The sequence below is a fragment of the Brienomyrus brachyistius genome, unplaced genomic scaffold (genome assembly GCF_023856365.1).
Source record: "Brienomyrus brachyistius isolate T26 unplaced genomic scaffold, BBRACH_0.4 scaffold71, whole genome shotgun sequence".
In the NCBI taxonomy this organism is placed as follows: Eukaryota; Metazoa; Chordata; class Actinopteri; order Osteoglossiformes; family Mormyridae; genus Brienomyrus; species Brienomyrus brachyistius.
In genome coordinates, this window is record NW_026042346.1 from 840513 (window position 1) to 853072 (window position 12560).

The 12560-nt window shown below is 44.7% G+C and overlaps 1 protein-coding gene and 5 non-coding genes across 8 annotated transcripts; 5 read left to right on the forward strand and 1 right to left on the reverse strand.

Moving 5' to 3' along the window:
* Positions 1 to 630: 630 nt before the first annotated feature.
* Positions 631 to 724, forward strand: trnai-uau (transfer RNA isoleucine (anticodon UAU)). Its single transcript has 2 exons — positions 631 to 668; positions 689 to 724. It is a non-coding gene; the product is annotated as a tRNA-Ile (tRNA).
* Positions 725 to 1906: 1182 nt separating this feature from the next.
* On the forward strand, positions 1907 to 2000 carry trnai-uau (transfer RNA isoleucine (anticodon UAU)). The gene is made up of 2 exons: positions 1907 to 1944; positions 1965 to 2000. It is a non-coding gene; the product is annotated as a tRNA-Ile (tRNA).
* A 1182-nt stretch (positions 2001 to 3182) lies between these two features.
* Positions 3183 to 3276, forward strand: trnai-uau (transfer RNA isoleucine (anticodon UAU)). Its single transcript has 2 exons — positions 3183 to 3220; positions 3241 to 3276. It is a non-coding gene; the product is annotated as a tRNA-Ile (tRNA).
* Positions 3277 to 4458: 1182 nt separating this feature from the next.
* trnai-uau (transfer RNA isoleucine (anticodon UAU)) lies at positions 4459 to 4552 on the forward strand. The gene is made up of 2 exons: positions 4459 to 4496; positions 4517 to 4552. It is a non-coding gene; the product is annotated as a tRNA-Ile (tRNA).
* A 1182-nt stretch (positions 4553 to 5734) lies between these two features.
* On the forward strand, positions 5735 to 5828 carry trnai-uau (transfer RNA isoleucine (anticodon UAU)). The gene is made up of 2 exons: positions 5735 to 5772; positions 5793 to 5828. It is a non-coding gene; the product is annotated as a tRNA-Ile (tRNA).
* A 1831-nt stretch (positions 5829 to 7659) lies between these two features.
* Positions 7660 to 12504, reverse strand: LOC125726371 (uncharacterized). Of its 3 annotated transcripts, none has more exons than XM_049002675.1 (3): positions 12458 to 12504; positions 11803 to 11942; positions 7660 to 9135 (listed from the first exon to the last, which is right to left on the reverse strand). In XM_049002675.1, the coding sequence occupies exons 2-3, from the start codon at positions 11915 to 11917 to the stop codon at positions 8219 to 8221; spliced, it is 1032 nt and encodes a 343-aa protein (XP_048858632.1). In that variant the 5' UTR covers positions 11918 to 11942; positions 12458 to 12504; the 3' UTR covers positions 7660 to 8218. The 3 variants fall into 3 exon arrangements, with proteins under 3 accessions (XP_048858632.1, XP_048858633.1, XP_048858631.1); XM_049002676.1 differs by lacking the exon at positions 12458 to 12504 and adding an exon at positions 12096 to 12192; XM_049002674.1 differs by lacking the exon at positions 12458 to 12504 and having other exon boundaries at positions 11803 to 12048.
* Positions 12505 to 12560: the final 56 nt, after the last annotated feature.

Sequence of the window (12560 nt, forward strand, 5' to 3'; positions counted from 1 at the left end):
TGAATAAATAGTGCAGTACATGCTCTACATGCTGTGTGTGAGAAAACAGTGCAGTACATGCTCTACTCGCCATGTGGGGGTATGAATATACAGTGCAGTACATGCTCTACTCGCCATGTAGGGGTGTGAATATAGTATAGTACATGCTCAACTCACCATCTATATAACTATTATCATTAATTGACATTTATACTTATTCTTAAAGAAATTAGACATTGTGAGGTGACAGTCACACCCTGTGCCGTATGCTTTGACTGGAAACAGGCAACCTTGACACCTGCAAGTCCACACACATGGTGGTGAAGGCCTACCTGGCAGAGTGTGAGGTTCAAATGACCCGCCCAGGTGCCTTCATGAAGTTGAGGTTATCAGCCTTATTAAGGGTCATGTGGACAGCTCAGCAACTGCTTGGTGTCCTCTCGTTTCTCTTGAAGTTGAGAGACATGGGCTGAGCTGTCTGTGCAGAACTCGGAGTGGGCGGTGTCCAGCTTCTGCAGAGTCCTGTCCATGTCCCACACCAGTAGCTCTTGCATTTTCTGGTAGCTATATTTCACGGACACCCGGATTTTCTGGACAAGCTGCCACAACACAGGCCGTTTGAGATACTTCACACACGTACGTCACAACCGAGCTCCAGTGGCGCAATCGGTTAGCGCGCGGTACTTATACAGCAGTACCATGCAGAGCAATGCCGAGGTTGTGAGTTCGAGCCTCACCTGGAGCACGCTTGTTTTGTGGCAGTGGTGGCCTAATGTTTAGTGAAGCGCACAAGTAGTTGAAATACTGTTGGTTCGAATTGCTAACCAGCAAGGTACCTCCCCCCAAGCACTGTTCCCCAAGTGCTGAATTAGTTGTCCAGCACACCGCTGGGCCATGGCAGGGGATCCATTTGGAAGAGCAGCAGTGCTTGCAAACCGCTGTGTTTGACGCATCATAATGGTACAGCCTGTACTGGCCGTGCTGAGAGCAGATCCAGCTCTGCACATCTTCCTATTAACCCGCTGATGCTCTGCGTGTGAAGATACCTGGTCAACGTACAGCATTCGCATAAGCAGCCGCTAGATGTGAATTTGGAAAGGGGTGGGGAGTTAAGGTCCATTTTTGCCCCAGTGTGCAGTTGTTCTGCCACTGTACCAATCACATTACCAGTCAATTTCATCTCAGATGCAGAAGATCCTGCACTGCTGAAACGGAAAGTGTTTCAGAAATGGTGAGTAATAGACGTAATGGCATGACCCATGTTATACAGTGCAGTACATGCTGTACTCGCTGTGCGTGAATAAATAGTGCAGTACATGCTCTACATGCTGTGTGTGAGAAAACAGTGCAGTACATACTCTACTCGCCATGTGGGGGTATGAATATACAGTGCAGTACATGCTCTACTCGCCATGTAGGGGTGTGAATATAGTATAGTACATGCTCAACTCACCATCTATATAACTATTATCATTAATTGACATTTATACTTATTCTTAAAGAAATTAGACATTGTGAGGTGACAGTCACACCCTGTGCCGTATGCTTTGACTGGAAACAGGCAACCTTGACACCTGCAAGTCCACACACATGGTGGTGAAGGCCTACCTGGCAGAGTGTGAGGTTCAAATGACCCGCCCAGGTGCCTTCATGAAGTTGAGGTTATCAGCCTTATTAAGGGTCATGTGGACAGCTCAGCAACTGCTTGGTGTCCTCTCGTCTCTCTTGAAGTTGAGAGACATGGGCTGAGCTGTCTGTGCAGAACTCGGAGTGGGCGGTGTCCAGCTTCTGCAGAGTCCTGTCCATGTCCCACACCAGTAGCTCTTGCATTTTCTGGTAGCTATATTTCACGGACACCCGGATTTTCTGGACAAGCTGCCACAACACAGGCCGTTTGAGATACTTCACACACGTACGTCACAACCGAGCTCCAGTGGCGCAATCGGTTAGCGCGCGGTACTTATACAGCAGTACCATGCAGAGCAATGCCGAGGTTGTGAGTTCGAGCCTCACCTGGAGCACGCTTGTTTTGTGGCAGTGGTGGCCTAATGTTTAGTGAAGCGCACAAGTAGTTGAAATACTGTTGGTTCGAATTGCTAACCAGCAAGGTACCTCCCCCCAAGCACTGTTCCCCAAGTGCTGAATTAGTTGTCCAGCACACCGCTGGGCCATGGCAGGGGATCCATTTGGAAGAGCAGCAGTGCTTGCAAACCGCTGTGTTTGACGCATCATAATGGTACAGCCTGTACTGGCCGTGCTGAGAGCAGATCCAGCTCTGCACATCTTCCTATTAACCCGCTGATGCTCTGCGTGTGAAGATACCTGGTCAACGTACAGCATTCGCATAAGCAGCCGCTAGATGTGAATTTGGAAAGGGGTGGGGAGTTAAGGTCCATTTTTGCCCCAGTGTGCAGTTGTTCTGCCACTGTACCAATCACATTACCAGTCAATTTCATCTCAGATGCAGAAGATCCTGCACTGCTGAAACGGAAAGTGTTTCAGAAATGGTGAGTAATAGACGTAATGGCATGACCCATGTTATACAGTGCAGTACATGCTGTACTCGCTGTGCGTGAATAAATAGTGCAGTACATGCTCTACATGCTGTGTGTGAGAAAACAGTGCAGTACATGCTCTACTCGCCATGTGGGGGTATGAATATACAGTGCAGTACATGCTCTACTCGCCATGTAGGGGTGTGAATATAGTATAGTACATGCTCAACTCACCATCTATATAACTATTATCATTAATTGACATTTATACTTATTCTTAAAGAAATTAGACATTGTGAGGTGACAGTCACACCCTGTGCCGTATGCTTTGACTGGAAACAGGCAACCTTGACACCTGCAAGTCCACACACATGGTGGTGAAGGCCTACCTGGCAGAGTGTGAGGTTCAAATGACCCGCCCAGGTGCCTTCATGAAGTTGAGGTTATCAGCCTTATTAAGGGTCATGTGGACAGCTCAGCAACTGCTTGGTGTCCTCTCGTCTCTCTTGAAGTTGAGAGACATGGGCTGAGCTGTCTGTGCAGAACTCGGAGTGGGCGGTGTCCAGTTTCTGCAGAGTCCTGTCCATGTCCCACACCAGTAGCTCTTGCATTTTCTGGTACCTATATTTCACGGACACCCGGATTTTCTGGACAAGCTGCCACAACACAGGCCGTTTGAGATACTTCACACACGTACGTCACAACCGAGCTCCAGTGGCGCAATCGGTTAGCGCGCGGTACTTATACAGCAGTACCATGCAGAGCAATGCCGAGGTTGTGAGTTCGAGCCTCACCTGGAGCACGCTTGTTTTGTGGCAGTGGTGGCCTAATGTTTAGTGAAGCGCACAAGTAGTTGAAATACTGTTGGTTCGAATTGCTAACCAGCAAGGTACCTCCCCCCAAGCACTGTTCCCCAAGTGCTGAATTAGTTGTCCAGCACACCGCTGGGCCATGGCAGGGGATCCATTTGGAAGAGCAGCAGTGCTTGCAAACCGCTGTGTTTGACGCATCATAATGGTACAGCCTGTACTGGCCGTGCTGAGAGCAGATCCAGCTCTGCACATCTTCCTATTAACCCGCTGATGCTCTGCGTGTGAAGATACCTGGTCAACGTACAGCATTCGCATAAGCAGCCGCTAGATGTGAATTTGGAAAGGGGTGGGGAGTTAAGGTCCATTTTTGCCCCAGTGTGCAGTTGTTCTGCCACTGTACCAATCACATTACCAGTCAATTTCATCTCAGATGCAGAAGATCCTGCACTGCTGAAACGGAAAGTGTTTCAGAAATGGTGAGTAATAGACGTAATGGCATGACCCATGTTATACAGTGCAGTACATGCTGTACTCGCTGTGCGTGAATAAATAGTGCAGTACATGCTCTACATGCTGTGTGTGAGAAAACAGTGCAGTACATACTCTACTCGCCATGTGGGGGTATGAATATACAGTGCAGTACATGCTCTACTCGCCATGTAGGGGTGTGAATATAGTATAGTACATGCTCAACTCACCATCTATATAACTATTATCATTAATTGACATTTATACTTATTCTTAAAGAAATTAGACATTGTGAGGTGACAGTCACACCCTGTGCCGTATGCTTTGACTGGAAACAGGCAACCTTGACACCTGCAAGTCCACACACATGGTGGTGAAGGCCTACCTGGCAGAGTGTGAGGTTCAAATGACCCGCCCAGGTGCCTTCATGAAGTTGAGGTTATCAGCCTTATTAAGGGTCATGTGGACAGCTCAGCAACTGCTTGGTGTCCTCTCGTCTCTCTTGAAGTTGAGAGACATGGGCTGAGCTGTCTGTGCAGAACTCGGAGTGGGCGGTGTCCAGCTTCTGCAGAGTCCTGTCCATGTCCCACACCAGTAGCTCTTGCATTTTCTGGTAGCTATATTTCACGGACACCCGGATTTTCTGGACAAGCTGCCACAACACAGGCCGTTTGAGATACTTCACACACGTACGTCACAACCGAGCTCCAGTGGCGCAATCGGTTAGCGCGCGGTACTTATACAGCAGTACCATGCAGAGCAATGCCGAGGTTGTGAGTTCGAGCCTCACCTGGAGCACGCTTGTTTTGTGGCAGTGGTGGCCTAATGTTTAGTGAAGCGCACAAGTAGTTGAAATACTGTTGGTTCGAATTGCTAACCAGCAAGGTACCTCCCCCCAAGCACTGTTCCCCAAGTGCTGAATTAGTTGTCCAGCACACCGCTGGGCCATGGCAGGGGATCCATTTGGAAGAGCAGCAGTGCTTGCAAACCGCTGTGTTTGACGCATCATAATGGTACAGCCTGTACTGGCCGTGCTGAGAGCAGATCCAGCTCTGCACATCTTCCTATTAACCCGCTGATGCTCTGCCTGTGAAGATACCTGGTCAACGTACAGCATTCGCATAAGCATCTGCTAGATGTGAATTTGGAAAGGGGTGGGGAGTTATGGTCCATTTTTGCCCCAGTGTGCAGTTGTTCTGCCACTGTACCAATCACATTACCAGTCAATTTCATCTCAGATGCAGAAGATCCTGCACTGCTGAAACGGAAAGTGTTTCAGAAATGGTGAGTAATAGACGTAATGGCATGACCAATGTTATACAGTGCAGTACATGCTGTACTCGCTGTGCGTGAATAAATAGTGCAGTACATGCTCTACATGCTGTGTGTGAGAAAACAGTGCAGTACATGCTCTACTTGCCATGTGGGGGTATGAATATACAGTGCAGTACATGCTCTACTCGCCATGTAGGGGTGTGAATATAGTATAGTACATGCTCAACTCACCATCTATATAACTATTATCATTAATTGACATTTATACTTATTCTTAAAGAAATTAGACATTATGAGGTGACAGTCACACCCTGTGCCGTATGCTTTGACTGGAAACAGGCAACCTTGACACCTGCAAGTCCACACACATGGTGGTGAAGGCCTACCTGGCAGAGTGTGAGGTTCAAATGACCCGCCCAGGTGCCTTCATGAAGTTGAGGTTATCAGCCTTATTAAGGGTCATGTGGACAGCTCAGCAACTGCTTGGTGTCCTCTCGTCTCTCTTGAAGTTGAGAGACATGGGCTGAGCTGTCTGTGCAGAACTCGGAGTGGGCGGTGTCCAGCTTCTGTAGAGTCCTGTCCATGTCCCACACCAGTAGCTCTTGCATTTTCTGGTAGCTATATTTCACGGACACCCGGATTTTCTATACAAGCTGCCACAACACAGGCCGTTTGAGATACTTCACACACGTATGTCACAACCGAGCTCCAGTGGCGCAATCGGTTAGCGCGCGGTACTTATACGGCAGTACCATGCAGAGCAATGCCGAGGTTGTGAGTTCGAGCCTCACCTGGAGCACGCTTGTTTTGTGGCAGTGGTGGCCTGATGTTAAGTGAAGCGCACAAGTAGTTGAAAGACTGTTGGTTCGAATTGCTAACCAGCAAGGTACCTCCCCCCAAGCACTGTTCCCCAAGTGCTGAATTAGTTGTCCAGCACACCGCTGGGCCATGGCAGGGGATCCATTTGGAAGAGCAGCAGTGCTTGCAAACCGCTGTGTTTGACGCATCATAATGGTACAGCCTGTACTGGCCGTGCTGAGAGCAGATCCAGCTCTGCACATCTTCCTATTAACCCGCTGATGCTCTGCCTGTGAAGATACCTGGTCAACGTACAGCATTTGTATAAGCAGCCCCTAGGTGTGAATTTGGAAAGGGGTGGGGAGTTATGGTCCATTTTTGCCCCAGTGTACAGTTGTCCTGCACTGTACCAATCGCATTACCAGTCAATTTCTACTAACAGATTCATATTTTGTACATATTATGGGTTAAAGACCAACATCATTTCAAAACACAATGAATTCTAAAAGGAAACCAAACTGGCTAAAAATGACACAGTTCTCCTGGCAGAGTTGGTGCTTAAATGGAAAGCAGCAGTTTGAAGAAAACTTGGCTGTTGCAAGTAAAGACCAATGAAATGCTTGGTGAGCCATTGCACGCTCCATAAATGCCACGTTTCCTCAAACAGGGCGTTCAGCAGAGGATTGTGAAAAAGGTGGTATAATGTTTTATCTAGCTCACGTACAAAAATAGCAGCTTAGACAGAAAGCATGCGAGCCACAGGTTTGTTTCATTTAAACTTCCTCACATGACCTTTGTTATAATGCTTGTTAGTGAAATGTTTTTCTAATGTTTCTCTCGTTAACACACAGGCGAGGGTCCTCCTCTCTCTGGAACAGTAGAGGAGATCTTGGGGGAGCATTGGTGGCATCTCCGGTGCAGAAGATCCTGCGCTGCTGAAATGGAAAGTGTTTCAGAAATGGTCTGTAATTGACGTAATGGCATGACTCATGTTATAAAGGAATAGTAGCTATTTTAAATCACCGTGTATTAAATGGACTTGACACTTTTATTCCATTTGAAAGGTTTATTTATTTATTCCTCATATCAGTGTAGTGCAGGTGATGTTGATGCCAGTTCATCTCTGTGTCATCAGCTCAAACGCCCCAGGAAACCTTCCCCTACCCTCCATGTAAACCTTCTCCTTCACGTGACAGAGTGTTTGTTCAAAGCGCAGGACGTGACCCTCAGGAAGACAGAGCTCCCAAAAAAAAAAAAACTTAAATTAAAAATAATCTTGTTAGAAATACAAAATGAATATTATACTCTGAAACAAGTGCTGTGTTGCTCTAAATGAAAGCAATGTGTAAATTAAATTTTACAGGCAGCTTTGCAAACCCAGAATGAAGATTGGCAAAGGAGTCCTTTATTGATACTCTGTCTGAAATAATCAGCATGAAATTGGTTGGATCACTAATCTCACCAGAACAGCTCTTGTACATTTGCAATTGTTATTAAACAAATAAAATGTGTCAGACATTTATTGCTAAACTTACCAGTTATAATTTTGTTGTGGTTCCTCTTGTGCTCTTCAGTAAGGGCTGAGAAGCCAGCACTTGTATTAGCAGCAGATATGGTCGCCCAATTTGGATTTAACTTAAAAATGTCCCTGTGCTTAAAGCATTTAATGAATTGCCCCTCTATGCTTTTTGCATTGCATCTGAGATTTGAAGAAGCCTGTAATTCAATAGCAAATGTCACCATGTACAAGAGTTTAACTAATCATACTGTTATTAAGCCAACTAATTTTCGTCAAAGTTTACAATGTTTCAAAGATACACACAGACAAAAACTGAATGCAAAGTTATTCATATTTATTTAACAGAAACACAATAATTACAAATAGGAACCTATGCTATAGCCTATGTTATTTCTATATTATCCGGTTATCTTATGTCACAAAATTTTATCTTAATTTATAATAAGGATAGGATAGGTTATTTTATGCTATACAATCTTATCCTAATTTTATTGTATCCTATGTTATACAATCTTAACCTTATCTTAACCTATTCTAATCTTATTATAAATTATTTTATGCTATACAATCTTATCCTAACCTTATCCTATCCTAATTTTATTGTATCCTATGTTATCTGATGTTATACAATCTTAACCTATCCTATCCTTATATATTTCATGCTATACAATCTCATCCTAACCTTATCCTAATTTTATCGCATCCTATGTTATCTGATGTTATACAAACTTATCTTAACCTATGTTATGTTATATAACCTTGTCTTAACCTTATCTCAACTTTTTATCTTAATCTAATCCTTTGTTATCTTATACATATCTTGATTTTGTCATATCCTATGTTATAAAATCGTTTCTTAGACATACCTTTACCTATCTTATGTTATGTAAAATGTAGCTATTTACATCTGATAGAAAGCCCATCTCCACAGCCATTTCCAGAACCCCTTGGATGTCACCTAATTGGTCCAGCGCATCACTAGGTAATTTGACCTCATCTTCATCAAGTCTATGCCTCTCAGAGTTTCGATTCCTCTGTTGCTTGCAGATGTGAACTGAGCTCATGAATTCGTTCCAGAACTGCTGGCACCAGAAATAAGCGAGGCACCTGGCATCATAGGTCATCTTATTGTAGTTGCTTATATAGTAGTTATGCAACGAATCGAATCTTTCCATTTTAGCAATAACAACAGAAGGGGACATAAACTGCTGAGATGAGGGGGCCGTATCCTGCACTGGAACATGAGGAAGGGGGGTGGGATGAACTTTGGCTGGAGCTGAAGATGGTTCTGGAGCTGGGCTAACTGGTGAGGCTACGCTTGGGGAAGAAGGAGCAGAATCCATTAAAAAAGATGGAGAAGGAGATGAAACAAAAGAGGATGGGACAGGTGAGGGAAACAAGAAGGAAGTTGATGACAAGGCTGGTGAGCAGGGCTCCGGCTGCAACACTGATGGGGCTTGGTGCAGGATGGTGGCAATCTCATCGTCACTCTGGGTGACGTCCTCGCACGAGATCTTGTCGTCCACATAGGTCGAATCGAAGGGGTTACTGGAGAAAGGCAGCTTCCGTAAGTTCTTCGTATATGGCCCCTTCCGTCGTTTACGTTTCCTCCTTGGTCCCGATAGGCCACTCGTCGTCTTTCTGCCACGCGCTGTGCCCGGCTGACTCCTGCTGGCTGCCACCGGGAGGGGAGTAGATCCGATGACGGCAGACACGGTCAGGGGGTCGGATGCCGGCGGCCCAGTGCGGCATTTTCTCCGACGGCCTCCATTGCGGTTATGGGTTGGTCCTTTGGGATTATAAAGATAGGGGACAGCACATTTAATTAAAGCAGATCCTTATGTCACCATACAACAAAAAACATTACATACAGAAAATTAAAGTAAAAAAATAATTAAACAAGGAAAAAAGCAAAAGAATGACGGTACAATTATGCAAAATAAAGTGTAAAAATACAAATGTCATATCAATTGATGGCTGTTAGTGACATACAGATATATGACTTGGCAGTCATCCATCCATCCATTTTCAAAACCGCTTATCCTACTGGGTCGCGGGGGGTCCAGAGCCTATCCCGGAAGCAGGGAACAACCCAGGATGGGGGGCCAGCCCATCGCAGGGCACACTCACACACCATTCACTCACACACCATTCACTCACACACCATTCACTCACACACGCACACCTACGGGCAATTTAGCAACTCCAATTAGCCTCAGCATGTTTTTGGACTGTGGGGGGAAACCGGAGTACCAGGAGGAAACCCCACAACAACATGGGGAGAACATGCAAACTCCACGCGCATGTAACCCAGGCGGAGACTCAAACTCGGGTCCCAGAGGCGTGAGGCAACAGTGCTAACCACTGCACCACCACGCCGGACTTGACAGTCAGTACTGACTCAATCCAAATGCTCAATCCAATCTTTTTACAGACCTGAAGACTATTATTAGACAGTTTAAACCCAGGAAAATGAAGCAATTTGTCCAGCTTGGTTTTACATATTAAAGCAGCACAACTTACGGGCATTATATTTTATATCATATTACACACCATTTTCAGGACAAATAGTAAGAAGCTGCTGTAGCCCAGCACTACTAGGACTATGAGTTACAAGGTCGTCTGCATACATAAGATGATTCACCAATACCCCACCAATCATACGACCAGTGCTGCAGACTCGCAGTCTGACAGACAGCTCATTAACATATAAATTAAATAAAAGAGGGGACGAAATTCCTCCCTGCCTAACACTACTGGACACTGTAAAGGGGGAAGATATACTACCCCCCCCCCCCCATTTAATGTGCATCTTCTGGTGGACATACGAATAGGCAAGAAGCCTGACAATATACCCAGGCACTCCTCCTTGCTTTAACTTAATGTAAAATTATTTATGCTTTAGAAGCGTCAATAAAACACATACGAACAGATGAATTTTTGGCCCTGTAAAGATTCACTATTTCCTCAAATGCATATATACACATGTCTGCGCCATGCTTTGGTTTAAAACTAAACTGATTATCAAGGGAAGTAATGTAGTCACTCACTCTATCAAGCGAAATTCTTTCCATAACCTTAGATAGGCTGCTGGGTAACGCTATGGGCCTAAAATTATCCTGGCAACTAACGTTTCCAACTTTGTCCTTAATAACCGGGACGAGCAAGATAGATATCATTGAATCTGGTAATATTCCATGGACCATAAAACCAGCGAAGCTGAGAGCTAGTAGAGGGGCAAGCCTCAAACTAGCATACTTCAAATGCTCAGAATTAATTAAGTCCATACCACGTGCTTTGTTGTTAGGAAGTTTCTGTATGGCATCATACACTTCACGTGTCCTTATAATTATTGATTCAACTGGATCCTTCTCCGTTGCAATATTTCCCGTTGTTACCAGGGGCTGCCATCACAGCCCCATCGCGGCTGCAGTGTTCAGTCCACCCATCCCTTATGAATATTTATACTACGGGACCGTTGAATGCTTGAATCTGATTGGCTGACGAACGTTCTGAGGTGTGCAATTATTTTCAGATAACCGCACGGCGAACGTAGTTCCAGGCAGCTCTCTTGACCGCATTACAGTTCCATATCACTTCGCATAGTTAACTGTAATAACGGACATTACCATACAGTACCTATACAGCACACAGGACTAACAAAAACAACAACATGACAGACGATTTTCCGAAAGTAAATTTTAATATTTACGGTGAATATGAAACTTTCAACAACTGGGCTGCAGAAGTATTAGTTAGCCTAGTGTACCAACTTAAAGGCTACACATGACATTTCTCACTAGCGAGGTAATAACAGCGCTGCATCTTAAAGCAGACTTACAGTTTAGAGACGGTGCTTCAGAACACTGTTGAGGGACACACAGAGGTAGCCTAATTCATACAAGCTCTCTCTCTCTGTTTCTCTTTCTCTCTCGCTCTCTTTCTAATAACTTCATTATTAACTGCATTAGTCTGCTATCAACGGCTCAAGCCTCCATTGCCAGCTTTAAAATGACGTTTTGGAACTAGCAAAAGAGTCGTTGGATAAGACGCGGAAGAAATAATCCTACTCCCAATAGCGATTTAAGTAGAAAAACCGGACGAATCCCTTGAAATATATCATCTGATCGATGTCTTGAGGTGTGGCAACCGTAGTATAAGCGGAATAATTGACTCCGGACCGTTGAATTATTAGAAAATAATGCACACCCGAGGTGTAACGGCCACTCCGCTTCGCGTCGTGGCCGCATTACCACCTCGGGTGTGCATTATTTTCTAATAATTCAACGGCCCGTCGTCAATTATTCCTTACTTAAAGTATTCCAAGACATACACTTCCAAAACGAGATAATTGTCACAGAATACAAGATTCAACAACACCAGACAGCCATATTCTGACTTTACTTTCATTTGTTCAAGTGTTGTGTTAGTCTGGCCATCGTTTTGCCGGTCTTACCAGGGCTAATGGAACCAGGGGTGGTTTCCGGAGCAATCCGAACACTGACTGCCCCATTTGGCAGGAGCCAGTCGATTTTCTTGAGGAAAACAGTCGTTTTCAAGGAAGACATCATTCTCGTCCGCACTTCGGTTGAAAAACTGCAAAAGTGAGCTACTTTGAACGTTCAAATAAAAACACTAAATGATATTTGACTTGTTATGATACGGTTGCTATCATACGGTGGCCGCTTAGTGTCAAACTGTTCAAACGCTTTAATCAAGTGACAACACACATGATCTACATTTACAAACCTGCGGAAAGTTAAGAGGATCTTTGTAAATTTAAAATGCACATTTTAAAAACATAAAACCACTGCAAATCGGCTCACAACACAAGTTTCGGTGTGACAATGAAACAAGACGGACCGATTCGGGCTGGATTGTATATCGGATATTTACGGAATGTCGATATATTATCGAAGCGAATCGATATATTATCGACATAATTTGGTCGCTTGTTAAAATCGGGCGCTATTAAAGACTTTGAATACAATTCCTATACAATTTTGATTGCATTAAAGTAAACTTTTAGAGAAAAAAACACAGAGATATATCGATGCACTTATCGCGATATTGCATTTTGTCATAGGTATTGATTTTGATTAATAGTTAACCTGCAAAGAGAGGGTCCTCTCTGCAACCTCCCGGAAGGGGCGGAGGGATATGTGGGCGGGGTGAGTTGTCACACAATTACCATATAAGGATACAAGATGGCGG

Excerpts from the sequence above, each read along its gene's own strand:
- LOC125726371 (XM_049002675.1), bottom strand. The coding sequence starts at position 11,917 with ATGATGTCTTCCTTGAAAACGACTGTTTTCCTCAAGAAAATCGACTGG. Across the intron at positions 9,136-11,802 it reads CCCTGGTTCCATTAGCCCTG|GACCAACCCATAACCGCAAT; the intron begins GTAAGACCGGCA and ends ATAATCCCAAAG.